Consider the following 16677-nt stretch of genomic DNA (forward strand, 5'->3'; position numbering starts at 1 on the left):
CAACCTAGTTGACCTCTTTTCCCCCTCCTTTGAGCAACTCTAACCTTGTAGGCATACACAATTTTGATTTTTTACTCTTCTTGTACTTCATGTTTGCTAAACTCATGATGCAAATAATACTGGATCATGATGCAAATAATACTGGATCTCCTTCCTTCCAGGTGGATCTTCCAGCTAGGGGAATCCCATAAGAGGATGCAGCGGGAGTCCTGCTCAGTGTAACTTAAAACAGATAAAGATATGCCTGTGCCAGGACTTAACTAGGAGTTAACTCCGAAGGCCAAAACATTCAGTTCATAATTGTTTATACTGCATGTAATGTGTGCGTGAGACTGCCTGGTCATTTAATAACATTTGATTTTTAGAGATGACTTTTTTATGCTATCAGATGAGTTCTCTTTTCCCATTTGCATTGGAGAGAAGGTTTCCTTGTAACAGCTAAAAAGAAAAATGAGAATCTCCTGTGACAACTCAGTAGGTCACCTTAAAAGGAGACAAACCTCAGAATTTGCTGATGTGGGAGCAATGCTGGGCTGTGTTTATTGTAAGAAGTGCTGGAAAGCACATCCAGAAGGTCGGCATTCTGAATTCTTGTTTACTTTCAGTTAGCTGACAACTTACCCCTCCCCTCAGTCAGCTGTCTTTTATGGTCCAGGTCCTGTTTTATGATGCTGTCAGGCAATTAGATACATAATCAATATTCGGTAACCATTTTGAGGCACCCACAAAAGGGATAGTAAGGCTAGAGTGATGTATAGACTTTTCTAATGAGGGCTCCTCTGGTTTCACAGTCCAGCATCTGAGGCAATCGAGTTACCCTAGGGAAAAGGGAAACTTGAAGAAATACAAGTTGCAGGCGGTTCAGGAAGAGCTGAACAGCCAGGCCAGGGGTTGGGGCAGCACCCGAGGCCCCTTAAGTCCGACCGTGTTGTCATCGCAGTCATGATCCTTTCTTTGGTTCTGTTTTGTATCTGCTCTCTCTTCTTTTCCCAGCAGCTTCCTCCACATACTCACTGTCCACATGACAGTCTTGCACAGTGGCCACAGCAGTGCTCTTGGGAGTCAGGCCCACCTGGGTTTGAGCCTTGACTTCCTTTGCTCACTCAGTACCTTTGGCCAGTTACTTAACTTCTCCAAGTGTCAGTTTCCCTGTCTTAAAATGAGGATAATCATAGCATCTATCTAGTCGACTTTAGGCAAATTATATAGCTACTCTGAACCTGTTTCTTACAGCTAAAAGTGATGATGACAAAGGTGTTTGTCCCATCTCGTGGTTGTTATGAGGATTAAAAGAGATAACACAGGTAAAGCACTTAAAGCGCAGCACAAGAGTAAATACTTGATAAGTGTTACCTGTTGTTGTTGTTGTTATTATTATTATCATTAAATGAGACAGTGAATGAAAAGCGCCAGGCATACAGTAAGTGCACAATAAGTGAGAACCATCTTCTTTATTATTTGGTCCATGATAATTGTCCTTTAATTTCTAATGTCCATAGCACATTGGCATCTTTCTTCTGTGGCTCTTTCTTTAAATAGCTGAGAAAAACAATCTGATAGTCTCAGCTCCTCCGTGTTGGAACAGAGCTTGTTACTTCAGGCTACCTCATAAGGTACTGGCCTTGAGGATCGGCTGCCTTTGGCGGAGGGAATGGGGGAGAATACCTACTATGGCACGGCAGGTGGGGATGTACAGGGTCACAGAGCGTACATACCAAGAGCCAAGGCTGACCCTTAGTATCCGTGGTTGAGGCTGTCTCCTTTAAAACAGTGTAGGGCATCACGGACATCTTCATTACTCACTAGCATACACACATTGGCCCTACCAAGGAAAAAGTGGTCCTTTCTTCAGCACTCTCCCATCTTACTTCTTACATGTTCTGCTTGGTCTCTGTCGTTTCAAAGGGTAAGATAGAAACCAGTTTAAAGCCATTTATAAAAGAGACTGTCGGGAGTTCCCTGGTGGCCTAGTGGTTAGGATTCTGGGCTTTCACTGCCGTGGTCCCAGGTTAAGTCCCTTGTTGGGGAACTGAGATCCTGAAAGTCATGCAGAGGGGCCAAAAAAACTCTCTGTTACCACCATAAAGTAATGTTAGTTATTGCAACATTTAAATGCTATTATATTGATATTCAGTGTTATTTTCCTAGCATGTTACCATGACATCAGTATGTCTTTCCTTGCTGCCCTATTTTGAATTTTGGAATTTTGAGATTTCTACATTATGAGTAATTTCTGACCTTTGAATTGTTGACCTTTAAAGATACATACTTTTCAAAGGATTAGGATAGAAATTTGAGACACCATTCTAAAAAGAAGAAAGAACTTATATTAGAAAAGAGCTGAAGATTCTCAATTGAGGTATTTAGAATGCTAAAATTAGTATTCAGTAGTTTAGTATACAGCTGTTTCTTAAATTATTATAAATATTGACACTTAGAGGTAATTTTTTCATTTTTGTTTTTGATATTGTAGCTGAAGAAATTAAAAAGCTACGTAAACAACTGGAAGAAATTCAAAAAGAAAATGGCCGATATATTGAATTACTGAAAGCAAATGACATATGTTTATATGACGACCCCACAATCCACTGGAAAGGAAATCTTAAAAACTCAAAGGTCTCTGTTGTTATTCCCAGTGACCAGGTTCAAAAGAATATCATTGTTTATTCCAGCGGGAGTCAGCCTGGTGGAAATAGCCAGGGAACAGCTGTTCAGGGGATAACCTTTAACGTTGGGCATAATTTACAGAAGCAAACTGCCAATGTGGTACCAGTACAGAGGACTTGCAATCTTGTGACTTCTGTGTCTATTTCTGGAGTTTACCCTTCTGAAAACAAGCCATGGCATCAGACCACGGTTTCTGCATTGGCTGCCAACCAGCCTGTTCCTCTTTGTCTTCCTGCTACCATTTCTGCTCAAAATATTCTTGAGGTTTCCACCTCCGAAAGCGAGTCAAGTATGCTTGGTGCCAGCAGTGGCTCACTGATGACTGTCCCTGTCGGGCCTGTACCACCCCAGCATCATTCATTGCACACATGTCTAAAGGATCAAAATTCTTCTGAAAATAAGAATGGGCAAGAGAGCCCCAAATTATTGAAGAAAACAGTCCCTTGTGCCACAAGCATCTCCCCCAGCTGCTCAGCAACTGCCACTAAAGGACACCAAGGAAGCAAGTCCTGCCTGGGCGTACAGGAGTGCAGAAGTGACTTTCAAACCACCTCTGTTGTTTCCGTTACCACGACAGTCTGCTCCCAGCCTCCAAGATCTGCAGGTGATTCTTGTCCAGCGAGCATCAGCAAGGGTGCAGACTTGACAAGTGTTACTGCGGTGGTGGCCCCGTCTGCCCCTGGAGGAGGGGAGACCACCACCCCTGTGAGCACCCTTTCTGCAAACCCTGTGGACAGTGGTTGGACTCTTTCTTGTTCTTTGCCTTCTTCAGCTGTTAGTGCTTCAGATTTGAAAAACATTAATAGCCTTACCCGAATTTCCTCAGCTGGAAACACGCAGACGACGTGGACTACTTTGCAACTGGCGGGAAACACTATTCAGCCCTTAAGCCAGACACCATCTTCTGCTGTGACTCCGGTATTAAATGAGTCTGGTACTAGCCCCACCACGGCCAACCACAGTAGATGTGTGGCTACAGGCGTCAACTTGAATAATTCCTTTCCAGCAGATGGGCAGCCAGTTGAGCAAGTAGTTGTAACCTTGCCTTCTTGTCCATCTTTACCTATGCAGTCACTGATTGCCCAGCCACAAGTTAAATCTCAGCCTCCAAAAAGTATCCTTCCATTGAATTCAGCAATGCAAGTGATTCAGATGGCTCAGCCAGTTGGGTCGGCTGTTAACGCAGCTCCTGCTAATCAAAACGTTATCATTCTTCAGCCACCCAGCACCACCCCGTGCCCAGCAATGATGAGGGCAGAGGTTCCCAACCAAACAGTAGGTCAACAGATAGTAATCATACAGGCAACTAATCAGAACCCTTTGCCACTCCTCTCCGCTCCACCTCCTGGTTCTGTTCGACTCCCTGTCAATGGAGCCAGTGCTATCATAGGGTCTAACAATTCAGTGCAAAATGTTTCGACCCCACAGAGTTTTGGAGGAAAGCACCTTGTCCACATATTACCAAGACCTTCATCTTTATCAGCATCTAATTCAACACAGACTTTTTCTGTAACCATGTCAAACCAACAACAGCCTCAAACGATTTCTTTAAATGGACAGCTCTTTGCTTTGCAGCCTGTGATGTCTTCATCAGGAACTACAAGTCAAACCCCTATGCAAATTATTCAACCCACCACCAGCGAAGATCCAAATACCAATGTTGCCCTGAATACATTTGGCGCTTTGGCCAGCCTCAATCAAAGCATATCGCAGATGGCTGGGCAAAGCTGTGTACAACTGTCTGTTAGCCAGCCTGCCAATCCTCAAACTGCTGCAAATAGTCAAACCACCCCAGCTAACTGTGTTGCATTAACGACAGCTGTAGCATCTCCCATGACAACGGAGAATTCAGCCACACTACCCAGTACGTATAATCTAGTGACCACTCCCTCAATGAACACTGTAGCTTGTTTGCCTAACCTGAAGCCCAAAAGGCTGAATAAGAAGCCGAGTGTCAAGAAACACATAGCCACTAATAAGTCAGCCTGCACCCTGAATCCAGCCAGAGATGTGGGTAAGTTAGACTGCCCCAGCACCGAAGGCTCCACAGAGCCATCGTGTAATGATGGACTCCTGGACAGCCTCCCTGGTGTGTTACCATCGGTCACTATGTCCCAGGTAAATAGTGTAAGTGTTTCTGGCTCACATTCTTTGGATGTTCTGAATTCTGAATCAGTGATACCTGAGTCCATACCCAAATCTAAGTCAGCAGAAGAGTCTAGCTCATCCTCCCAAGAATCCGTAACAAGTGAACATTTTACAATGGCCCCAGCAAAATCCAAAGATTCTCTCCCCGTTTTGCAACGAGAGACATCTCAGGATAAGCCAGCAGCTAGTTTGGCATTGCCAGCTGCTGCCAAATCCTGCACTTCAGCCAACGTGTTGATTTCGTCTGCAAACGATCCCCACGTTTTGGTTTCTCAGGTTTCTGATTTGTCGTCTGCCACGAGCACTGCAAGTACTGACTGTGTTTCTGAGGTAGAAGTCATTGCTGAACCTTGCAGGGCTGAGCAAGGTTCATCAGCTACAGTGCAAACCACAGGTCTCTTAAAGGGGCAGGGTTTAACTGCACTGCTCTCTGGTCTTGCTAAAGAAAAAGACCCTCAGAAATCACCTCTTTCAGTCCAGGTGGACCATCCTGACTTTTCTTCAGAAAATTCTAAAATAGTCCATTCAAGTGTTGATTTACATCCCAAACAGGAGCTATTACTGATGAGCAGTGATGACAGAGATCCAGGACAGCATCATTCCTGCATCTCTGATCAGGAGGTTATTAATGGTTCTTTGCTCACCAGTAGGCAGGCTGACTCCCCCATGTCAACCAGCTCTGGCAGTAGTCGTAGTTTCTCAGTTGCATCCATGCTTCCTGAAACAACTAGAGAGGATGTCACCAGCAGTGCAACGACTAATACGTGTGACAGCTGTACCTTTGTAGAGCAAACTGATATAGTTGCTCTTGCAGCAAGAGCTATTTTTGACCAGGAGAACCTTGAGAAGGGAAGAGCTGGCGCCCAGGCTGATATGAGGGAAGTTCCTTCAAAGCCTTCCGAAGCATCCTCTTTAGAGAGAGACCAGCCTTTCAAAACCCAGATATCTAAAGAGAATGGCCCAGGACAGGCAGAAGCGACACCAAATGAATTTAATTCTCAGGAGTCAATTGAAGCAACTGTGGGTCGGCCCCTTGAAAAACCAAGTTGTTCTATAGGGATGAAAACATCAAATGCCTCTTTACAGGTTTCGACTTCTCAGCCGCCAAGCATCACCAGTTTAAGTGTGAATAATCTTATCCATCAGAGCAGCATCAGCCATCCTCTGGTCAGCTGCGCTGGTTTAGCCCAGACTTCAGAGCCAACAGCTGTTCCTGCCACGGTTAATCTGACGGTTTCATCCAGCTCCTATGGCAGTCAGCCTCCTGGCCCATCTCTGATGACCGAATACTCCCAAGAACAGCTCAGTACCATGGCCGGTACCATACCAAATCCACAGATTCAGGAGCCACTCTTAAAGCCAAGTCACGAAAGCCGTAAAAACTCTGCTAAGCGTGCTGTCCAAGATGACCTTTTACTGTCTTCAGCTAAACGTCAAAAGCATTGTCAGCCGGCTCCCCTCCGGCTTGAAGGTCTGTCCCTGATGAGCCGAACTCCAGACAGCATTTCCGATCAAACTCAAATGATGGTTAGTCAGATCCCTCCCAACTCGTCAAACTCAGTTGTGCCTATTAGCAACCCAGCACATGGAGACGGCCTTACGCGGTTATTCCCACCTGGTAACAACTTTGTGGCCCCTGCGTTGAGGCAAACTGAGGTTCAGTGCAATTCGCAGCCTTCCGTGGCTGAGCAGCAGCAAACGCAGGCCAGCCAACATCTGCAGGCCCTGCAGCAGCATGTGCCAGCTCAGGGGGCGCCTCACCTGCATAGTAACCATCTCTACTTGAAGCAGCAGCAGCAGCAGGCGGGGCAGTTAAGAGAGAGGCATCACTTATACCAGCTGCAGCATCACGCACCTCACGCGGAGAGCTCTGTCCACTCTCAGCCCCACGTCCACCAACAGAGAACCCTGCAACAGGAAGTCCAGATGCAGAAAAAGAGGACTCTTGTCCAGGGCACTCAGGCCTCTCAGCTTCCTCTACAACCCAAGCACCATGGAACTGACCAATCCCGACCCAAGAGCGGTCAGCCACACCCCCACCATCAGCAGATGCAGCAACAGATGCAGCAACACTTTGGAAGCTCCCAGCCAGAGAAGAGTCGTGAAAATCCTTCCACAAGCCGCAGTCACCATAACCATCTCAGTCAAGACATCATGCACCAGCAGGAGGTGGGAAGCCGGCAGCAAGGTGCGGGGCTTTCTTCTGAACACGTATCTGGGCATAATCCAATGCAGAGGCTTCTGACATCAAGAGGCATAGAGCAGCAAATGGTGTCCCAACCGAGTATTGTGACGAGACCTTCAGACATGACTTGTACTCCACACAGGCCAGAGAGAAATAGAGTTTCAAGTTACTCTGCGGAGGCACTCATTGGAAAGACATCTTCCAACTCAGAGCAGAGAATGGGTATATCGATTCAGGGTTCCAGAATTTCAGATCAGCTTGAAATGAGAAACTACCTTGATGTTCCCAGAAATAAGAGTTTGGCCATTCATAATATGCAGGGTCGTGTGGACCATACTGTTACCTCAGATATCCGCCTTTCTGACTGTCAGACATTTAAGCCAAGCGGAGCCAGTCAGCAGCCCCAGAGTAATTTTGAAGTACAGTCTTCAAGAAATAATGAAATAGGTAACCCTGTGTCATCCTTGAGGAGTATGCAGACCCAGGCTTTTCGAATTAGTCAAAACCCTGGTCCACCACCAATTGACCGCCAAAAGAGATTACCTTACCCACCAGTTCAGAGCATCCCAACAGGAAATGCTGTCCCACCAAGGGACAGTGAAAATACATGTCACCAAAGTTTCATGCAGAGTTTACTTGCCCCTCACCTGGGTGATCAGGTCATTGGGAGCCAGAGATCACTGCCAGAGCATCAGAGGAATACACAGTGTGGTCCCTCCTCTGCAATCGAATATAATTGTCCCCCAACTCATGAAAGTGTCCATATTAGAAGAGAGAGTGAGAGTCAGAATAGGGAGAGTTGTGACATGTCCCTGGGTGCAATTAACACCAGGAACAGCACTTTGAATATTCCGTTTTCGAGTTCTTCTTCCTCAGGAGATATTCAAGGTCGAAACACAAGTCCCAACGTTTCTGTACAGAAGTCCAATCCCATGAGGATTACTGACAGTCACGGGACCAAGGGCCACATGAACCCTCCAGTCACAACCAACATGCATGGGGTTGCAAGGCCAGGTTTGCTGCATCCGTCTGTGTCTCACGGAAATGCTGACCAAGGGCCTCCTGTACGTCAAACTAGTTCTTCAGTTCCCCAGCGATCAAGGCATCCCTTGCAAGACAGCAGCGGTTCCAAAATTCGTCAACCTGAAAGGAATCGCTCTGGAAACCAAAGACACAGTAATGTCTTTGATCCAAGTCTTCCCCATCTTCCTCTGTCTACTAGTGGCAGTATGATTCTCGGACGCCAACAACCCGCTACAGAAAAGAGAGGAAGTATTGTTCGTTTCATGCCCGATGGCCCACAAGTACCTAATGATAATTCAGCGCCTGACCAGCATACACTATCACAAAATTTTGGTTTTCCGTTTATTCCTGAGGGTGGCATGAATCCACCAATAAATGCGAATACTTCTTTCATTCCACAGGTTACTCAGCCTAGTGCCACTCGAACTCCAGCCCTCATCCCTGTAGATCCCCAAAATACTCTCCCCTCCTTCTATCCCCCGTACTCTCCTGCTCATCCTACACTGTCCAATGATATTTCAATCCCCTATTTTTCTAATCAAATGTTCTCGAATCCTAGCACAGAGAAGGTAAACAGTGGAAGTTTGAATAACCGATTTGGATCAATTTTATCTCCTCCCAGACCTGTTGGTTTTGCTCAACCAAGTTTTCCTCTTCTCCCTGACATGCCCCCAATGCACATGACCAACTCTCACTTATCCAATTTTAATATGACATCTTTGTTTCCAGAAATAGCTACAGCTCTCCCTGACGGCTCAGCAATGTCACCTTTGCTTACGATAGCAAACTCCTCTGCCTCGGACTCTTCCAAGCAGTCCTCAAACAGACCTGCCCACAACATAAGCCATATTTTAGGTCATGATTGCAGTTCAGCTGTTTAAATACTGACTGACTGTACATAAATGTAATGGGTGAGATTACAAATGTATTTGTGTGTGTATTTACACGTGTGCACAGGAAGAGAGAGAGTGTGTGAGTGTATCTCCTTGTGTTTGTATAATCAATTGTCAGTTATCTTCTGAATGTAGGGAAGCCGTGTCAGAGATGAGGCAAATACTGGGTCGTCGAAAACAAATTATCTTTCATTTTTAACTGCATGGTGTACTTTTTAAATTTTCCAAGCAGATTTACATTTTCAAGTTTGATCTGTAATCTGACATTCCCTAGATATTAATCGGCTGGAAGTTGAGGGAGATCATCTTGGTGTGTCCTGGGTGGTAGGAAGGAACCTAAATTTTAAACTTGATTGTTGATAATTTGTAAAATAGTTGAGCTGATTGAGTTGCTTTCCAAAAATACAGACAGTTCGATGTAACACAATGGCTCATAACCAAGTACGGGCCAGTGTCAGCATCTAGAACAGTTTCTTACCCATGGCAGGTGTTGAATTAATGTAGAATGAATGTCCATGATTCAAGTCAAGCAGTTAGCAAATAAATGAGTTGTTTAATCAACCTGTGTTCCCAAGGTTTGGTTTAGGTAGAGGCTTCTTTCTTAATTATAACAATTCATAAATTATCTGAATGTCGTGTCTTGTTCTCCAAATTAGGGAGCCATGTTATCCTTTAATGTGCCAAGATCCGGTAAAAGCAAAGGTCTTCCTTAAACAAGTAGCCTTAAAAGCGGAAAGCTAAAAAGCAGAGTGCATAGATGTTCTCCATTTTGTACTTGCATTTTGCATCAGGCCATAAGGATAAAAGCAGTTGTATTGTGGAGTTTTGCATGTGTTCAGTTAAAGATTGTTTGATCCATTGAGTTTCGTTGTAGAATTCTCTTCTATTTATTTGATCTTGAAATAAGTTCTTTTATATTTGTTTAATCACTAGGGACTGATCAGTAAATAGCGTGTTTGGAATCTACACAGTTATTTGAGCCTTACTTTTAAAATATTTCTGAACAGAGTCTTAAGCTCTGTCAGTATTTTCATTACTGATATTTATATTTAAAATATGGCATTGTATATTGCATTATTACCCTTCATAGTAGAATTACAATGAGAAGGTGAATTGGTTCATTATTTTTCCTGATGGTAGATGTGAAATGGTGCTTCAAAACCTTGTCTTTGCATATGTCCACGTGTGTGAGCGTGTGTGTACTCGGACATAGATTTTAAAGTATAAACTGGCTCTTTAAAAATAGGCCTGCCATCTGAAAATGAGGAAGTGGGACCTGAGACCTGCTGAAGTGTAGAAGAACTTGATGTAGCGTTTTTTAAAAGCCCCACTGAAGTTAATAATGAATTTTAAAAATATATTCAAAATTCATGAATTGAATTTTGAAAATTTAATTAAGAAAACATATGTACTCACATTCTCAAGCCCATTAATTTTCGTTGTTGTTATAGTCTGCCAAAAATGGGATGGAGTGGGAGATATAAACTGTTCTGTCTACTCTGTTAGCAAAGTGAACCCACGGACCAGAATTTTGTGTTTTTTTCCTTAAAAAAAAACCTCCTAAGGCTTGGTTAGAGCAGTTAACTCCAGTGAATACCTCTATTAAAGACTCAGCAAAAGGGTCATCTGTGCCTATAACTTAAAAAAAAAACTAACTGGGGCTTCCCTGGCGGCGCAGTGGTTGAGGGTCCCGCCTGCCGATGCAGGGGACGCGGGTTCGTGCCCTGGTCCGGGAGGATCCCACGTTCCGCGGAGCGGCTGGGCCCGTGAGCTGTGGCCGCTGATCCTGTGCGTCCGGAACCTGTGCTCAACAACGGGAGAGGCCACAACAGTGAGAGGCCCGCGTACCGCAAAAAAAAAAAAAGGAAAAAAAAAAAACTAACTGAGTTTTAAGCTTTAACATTCAAGTTTTTCTTTGTTCTTGCAAGGTCCAGTCTGCTAATTGCAAGGACTGGTTTCAATGTGTTCAGCTATTCATTCTCCCTCCCTCCCTTCCTCCCTCTCTCTTTCTTACCTTGTCTTTCTCTCTCTGTCTCCCCCTCCTCCTCCTGTACCCGCCAACACACACACAGTGGCTGTTGAGTTCTGAAGAACTGGGGACTGTTAGAATTGGAACTAAGGTAACAGGCTAAGAAGAAGCTCGATTTGAACATTCAGTGGAAAGGCCCCAAGCCTGGTACTTGCAGATATTTCTCTGTTGCCTCGATTGTATTTTTCTGCTCAGCTCTGTTCAGAGGTAGCATTTACATTCCTCAGAGCTTTCATTCCAGGAATATAACACTTTGATCCCGAAAGAGTCTCTACCCCCTAAGTAAGGCTTATTTGACCATTGGAGGAAAGATATGAGCATCTGCAAATAATTTGGCTCCTGCTTACATATAGCTCTAATTATCTTACAGACATGTATGTATGTATGTAAGAGATCATTTTATACACAAACTCAATTCTGAAAGTGTTCAGAGCACAGTAATCTTACTTGATTTATAAGCACGAGTACATGAGGTTTTTTTTTTTTTTTTTTTTTTTTCAGTACGTGGTCCTCTCACTGTTGTGACCTCTCCCATTGCGGAGCACAGGCTCCGGACGCGCAGGCCCAGCGGCCATGGCTCACGGGCCTAGCCGCTCCGGGGCACGTGGGATCCTCCCAGACCGGGGTACGAACCCGTGTCCCCTGCATCAGCAGGCGAACTCTCAACCCCTGCGCCACCGGGGAAGCCCGAGTATATGAGATTTACCAGCAGTATTAAGTATTTGATAATTAGAGCTACATGATCTGGGGGAGGAAATTTATTATTTAATATCTAACGAGCTCTGGATATAATTTTGGCAAAGGAATGGCAGAAAACATAGTCAATTTTTGTTATAGTAAATTTAATGTTATTCATGGCTTGCTAATATATGTCTATAGAATGTAAATCCATTTCCACAGATAAATTTGTAATTTCTAGAAATACACTAACAGGTAGGAGTCATAAGTGAGAGTCATTGATTAAATTGTTTCTCTCTCTTGTGTTATTGATCACATAGAATCAGTTTCAGAAAGTGGTTGATTCCTCTAGACATTTTACACAGCAACTTCTGATGAGGTGAAAATTTTCAGATTTCTCATCATGTAAAAACTTCTAATGTGTCAATCATGGATAAAAGAAATCAACTTTGATGTCATTTCTTTTTTTTTTTGGTACATACAGATTGTTTCGGGGTGTTTTATACTGCTCCAGGAAGTTTATTTTTATTTTAAGACCTTTGGGGTGTACCAGAGGTGGCACCCTTTTTCTAAGTAAGGAATGCAAATTCCAGAGTGATCATGCTTTATAAAATGTAATGTATCAGAACTTTGGGGAGAGAAGGACGAGGAAGGAATGTTCTTTTTCAGTGATTTTCAGTCACATATCAGGGTGAACTGCAATGAGGATCAACTTTTAAAAATCAGGCTTCTTAATATACAAAATTATTTAAACATTTTAAAGATAATTCATTTGCCTTGCTCTTGCCTTCTAACATTGGCCATTTCATGGAGAGGCTAAGATTTATACCCCAAAAAGATGTAGAAATACATTTTAATGGGAGTGAAGTTTTTAAAATTTGAGGAAGGGTAAAGACTCACTAATATGCATCTTCTTAGCTTTATCCTTCCTTTGATACATGAGTACTTAGGCTCTTATTTTCTTCCGTCTGCTCCATGTCAAACAGGTGGCAGGGAATCTGGTCATTTCCTCAGAAGGATGATTACTCCTCTGCCTTGAAACATTTAGAGTCCAGTGTCTATTGGATCGGCGTGTGATAGGGACTCATACTTCCAAATCAGTGATTCCCAAATGCCTGCCTTTGGAAACCATTATATCTCCTATTCTATTAAGGGGCAACAAGAATTTCTCAAAACAAAAGTAGTTCACGACCGACTGAAAATGTTTAATGTGCCATATAGTTCTGTCCCTTGTTTGGGAGAGGTTTTTTTGTTTCTCCCCATGGAGGAGTAAAGAAAGGGCAAATGTGGTACCAAAATCAGACGGCTTTGGGTTGATATCCTTCGGAACCTGGAAGTCGTTGTTCTAATTCTGTTGTCTCTCTAAATCTGCCTTTGCCCAGAGATAACGACCTATGGCTGTGTACTTCCAGAGGGCAATAATAAATGATGATTTTATGATACCTTTATGCAAATTAACGGCCAGAAATTAGTTTCTTCTCCGATACCTTTTTGGCTGAAGGATACCATTTCTCCTTCCTCCAGAGTTCAACAGAAAAGGGTCCTTTTTTTACTTAACAATATCCTCCCTGCATTCTACACTTCCTGTGTGAACCTAAGAGTGTTTCTACTAGAGTCTGTGGGGGACATAAGGTTCAGATTGAGGCCATCCAGGTGTTCTGGGAAGAAGTGTTGAGGAACTTCTTGGACACAGAGCTTCTAGTTGTGCCCCCATGCCACTACCCTGAGACTGCACTTTACCTGCAACTGTGCCTCTGGTCCTAGGACCAGCCATTGGAACATACTGCTCACTCACTCCTCTGTTACAGCAAAGGACCGGCTGGGATGGTCCATGCTGTGTAATCAAACACCTAGACGACAAGTACAGCTGATGTTTCTCACTGTTGCCTTATCATTCTCTGAGCCATCTTTAAAGCCGATCTTGTAAAACACTTAGTAGTTAGATGCAAGACTCCTTTTAAACTCAGAGCTTGTATGTGGTGGCCATTCAACATTCTTCTTTCTAGATTTGCACAAACCCTGTCAACTGTAATCATTTTCTGGCACATGCCTGTGTTCAGATGCTTCATAAACATGAGCCAACCTGGGTTGAAAATATTGGGGATAGTATCCAAATTGGTGTTATTTTGAATGACCACATAACCTGTCACTAGGGATCTCATGAGACATAGAAGACAACTCTTCATTTGTTAACACTTTTTTGAAAAGATGATTATTTTTTTCCCCTCAGTTGTGTACAGCTGTACACCATACTATGTCATAGGAACTTAAAGTTTACTCCATGTCAGTCCCCTCTTCACTTTTCTGGACCTCTGTTCCTCCATCCCCTAAGTCTTAAAACCGTTTTTCATCTGTGAGGCACTGGACATGAGTATATTGGTAACTTTTAGGGGGAGTTGAACTGTTGATCTTCCAAGAAGAAAGGGACCAGACAGTGTTGCTTAAAATGCTGCAGTTGTGTTACTGTGAAGAAAAGATTTGCTTCCACTTTCAACAGGAGATTATATATATATATATATATATATATATATATATATATATATACACACACACACACACACACACACACACACACATATATATTCATTTCAGTAAAAGTGGGTGGAAAAATCTGAGAACATAGTTACCTTCACAAATTATTTATAGATACACTGGGTGAGAAGCTTACTGTAGGGCAGTCACCAGAAAAAAATCTAACTGTAGTGCTTTCAGTAGTGTATGTAATATTTGTAACTATTCTCACGCCAGCAATATCTGCTGTGCACTGTGTCCTATTACTGTAAATTACCTGGTTTATAATTCTAATGGGAACTAATTTGTTTTGTAATAGAATCCAGAGCAGATATGTATAATATGGTCAGGATTGTCCTACAGTTGTAAATAAGAATAGGTCCTGTTTATTTTGACATCTTTTTACAAATGCATTGTATTAGGGTGTGAATATTCTGAACCATGCTCTTGTTTAAAGTTTTGAAATTTTTATTGGTAAATGTAACATTTTAATGGTTGTAATAATTATTTGTATAGATATGAATATAGTATTTTATTTAAGAAAATAAACTTTGCATTTTTGCATTGTGAATTCTGCCTTTTCTCATCATTGCCCATGCCGCTTCAAACCTGGTATTAAAATGATTTGTCTTACATACTGAAGATTCATGTTCAGGTAATCTTTAAATTTTGCCAAAATGTCTGAAAATGATACCATGACACATTTCCCATGGGGTTGTGTTTCTGATCAACAAGTCAACCTCAGATAAATCATAATTATGATCAGTGCTATATTTTTGGAGTAAACTGTACACCTCTATATTTATTGTAAAAAGTAGAATTTCAGATCTGGAGAGAATTGATAGATGATTCAATTTAAACTCTCCTTGTGTATTTGTAGTGGCAGAAACTGAAGCACAAAACTTTGGGACAAGAATTAGGTCTTTCATTACAACTACCCACATCAACTTGTCACATCTCACAAGCATGAATTTTGAGGGGAAAAGATAGGTTGCCGAGGATCTTGTGCAGTATAAAGCTATGTAAAGTTTAAATACCTTTAAATCAAACAATTTATTCTTTGGGGATAGCCTACAGATGTGGGAAAAATTACAAATTGAGGGGAAATTCCCCGGCAGTCCAGTGGTTAGGACTCTGCACTTTCACTGCTGAGGGCCTAGGTTTGATCCCTGGTCAGAGAACTAAGATTCCACAAGCCACATGGTGTGGCCAAAAAACAAACTACAAAAATTATAAATTGAGGAAATGAGAAACCCAAAATTCAGGATAATGGATACTTCTTAGGAAAGGAGGGAGGGAGAAGGTATCAAGAGAGGTACTTCAAAAACACTGGTAGGGGACTTCCCTGGTGGCACAGTGGTTAAGAATCCGCCTGCCAATGCAAGGGACACAGGTTCAAGCCCTGGTCAGGGAAGATCCCACATGCCGCGGAGCAACTAAGCCCGTGCACCACAACTACTGAGCCCGCGCTCTAGAGCCTGCGAGCCACAACTACCGAGCCCATGTGCTGCAACTACTGAAGACCGCGCGCCTAGAGTCCGTGCTCCGCAACAAGAGACGCCATTATAATGAGAAGCCCGTGCACCGCAACGAAGAGTAGCCCCTGCTCGCTGCAACTAGAGAAAGCCCGCACACAGCAACGAAGACCCAATGCAGCCAAAAATAAATAAATAAATTTATACAAAAAAACCCCCAAAACATTGGTAGTTTCTATTGAATCTGAGAGCAGATGCTCAGGTGTTCATCTCACTTACACCTGACATTTTTGTCTTATGAATGAGTAAAACATGTCCTAATATTAAAACAGGTAAAATGAGGACTTTAGAGAGCGTTTATTTCACATGTTCTCCAGGAAATTAGTGCTCACTATATTTTCCTGGTCTAGCTTTTTGCGAGTTCAGGTTAAAGCTCAGTATTCTATCAAGGGTTTAGTGTTCTTTCTGCTATTGCCCACTGCCTCTCATATGATAATAGGTGTATCATATATTTTGGTTATACAAGGAACCCTAATATGCTGTAAAGTGCATACAACCTATAATAGTGCAACCACTGTGCATAGATTCAATATCCCTAAAATGAATGTGCAAATTATAACAGCCATATATTTAACGTTTTGTTAGCTTTCCAGTTTAGTTAGATGTTTGAGGGAAAGTGATTTTAGTAACTTATATCTCTTTAAAAAGCTATCCAGGGAATTTTCACTTTTGGATAGAATGTAATAGCTAGTGGCATGTTATCGATCCCACTGCACCACTAGAACAAAGAATAAATTAGAAAATTATGTTTAAAACGATACTAAAACCCATCAAAATAAGAGGACAAAATTCCTCTGACTATATAAATAGATCTGAACAAAACAGAGAGAAAAGGCCTCCCTAGGTGAGGTGAGATCTCTGGCCTTTCTATTTATCCCCTGGGGACATTGGATGAGTATGGGTTGAAAAGGCAGAGTGAAAGCTCCCACAGTTTTATGAAGCTTAGGAGACAAATTCCTGCTAGATGAAGCAGTCTCACCTTCAAGACACTGAAAACCAGAAGCGAAC

The 16677-nt window shown here is 42.7% G+C and overlaps 1 protein-coding gene across 2 annotated transcripts in view; it reads left to right on the top strand.

Annotated features, from left to right (window-relative positions):
• The window catches only part of USF3 (upstream transcription factor family member 3), a 47914-nt gene extending 33209 nt beyond the window's left edge, over positions 1–14705 (top strand). For both annotated transcript variants that reach the window (XM_067738873.1, XM_067738872.1), the window contains exon 7: positions 2474–14705. In XM_067738873.1, coding sequence (XP_067594974.1) covers positions 2474–8904 — 6431 coding nt within the window. In that variant the 3' untranslated portion in view covers positions 8905–14705. The remainder of the gene's footprint in view (positions 1–2473) is intronic.
• The last annotated feature ends 1972 nt before the right edge of the window (positions 14706–16677 follow it).

Source organism: Pseudorca crassidens, chromosome 5 (genome assembly GCF_039906515.1).
Source record: "Pseudorca crassidens isolate mPseCra1 chromosome 5, mPseCra1.hap1, whole genome shotgun sequence".
Classification (NCBI taxonomy): Eukaryota; Metazoa; Chordata; class Mammalia; order Artiodactyla; family Delphinidae; genus Pseudorca; species Pseudorca crassidens.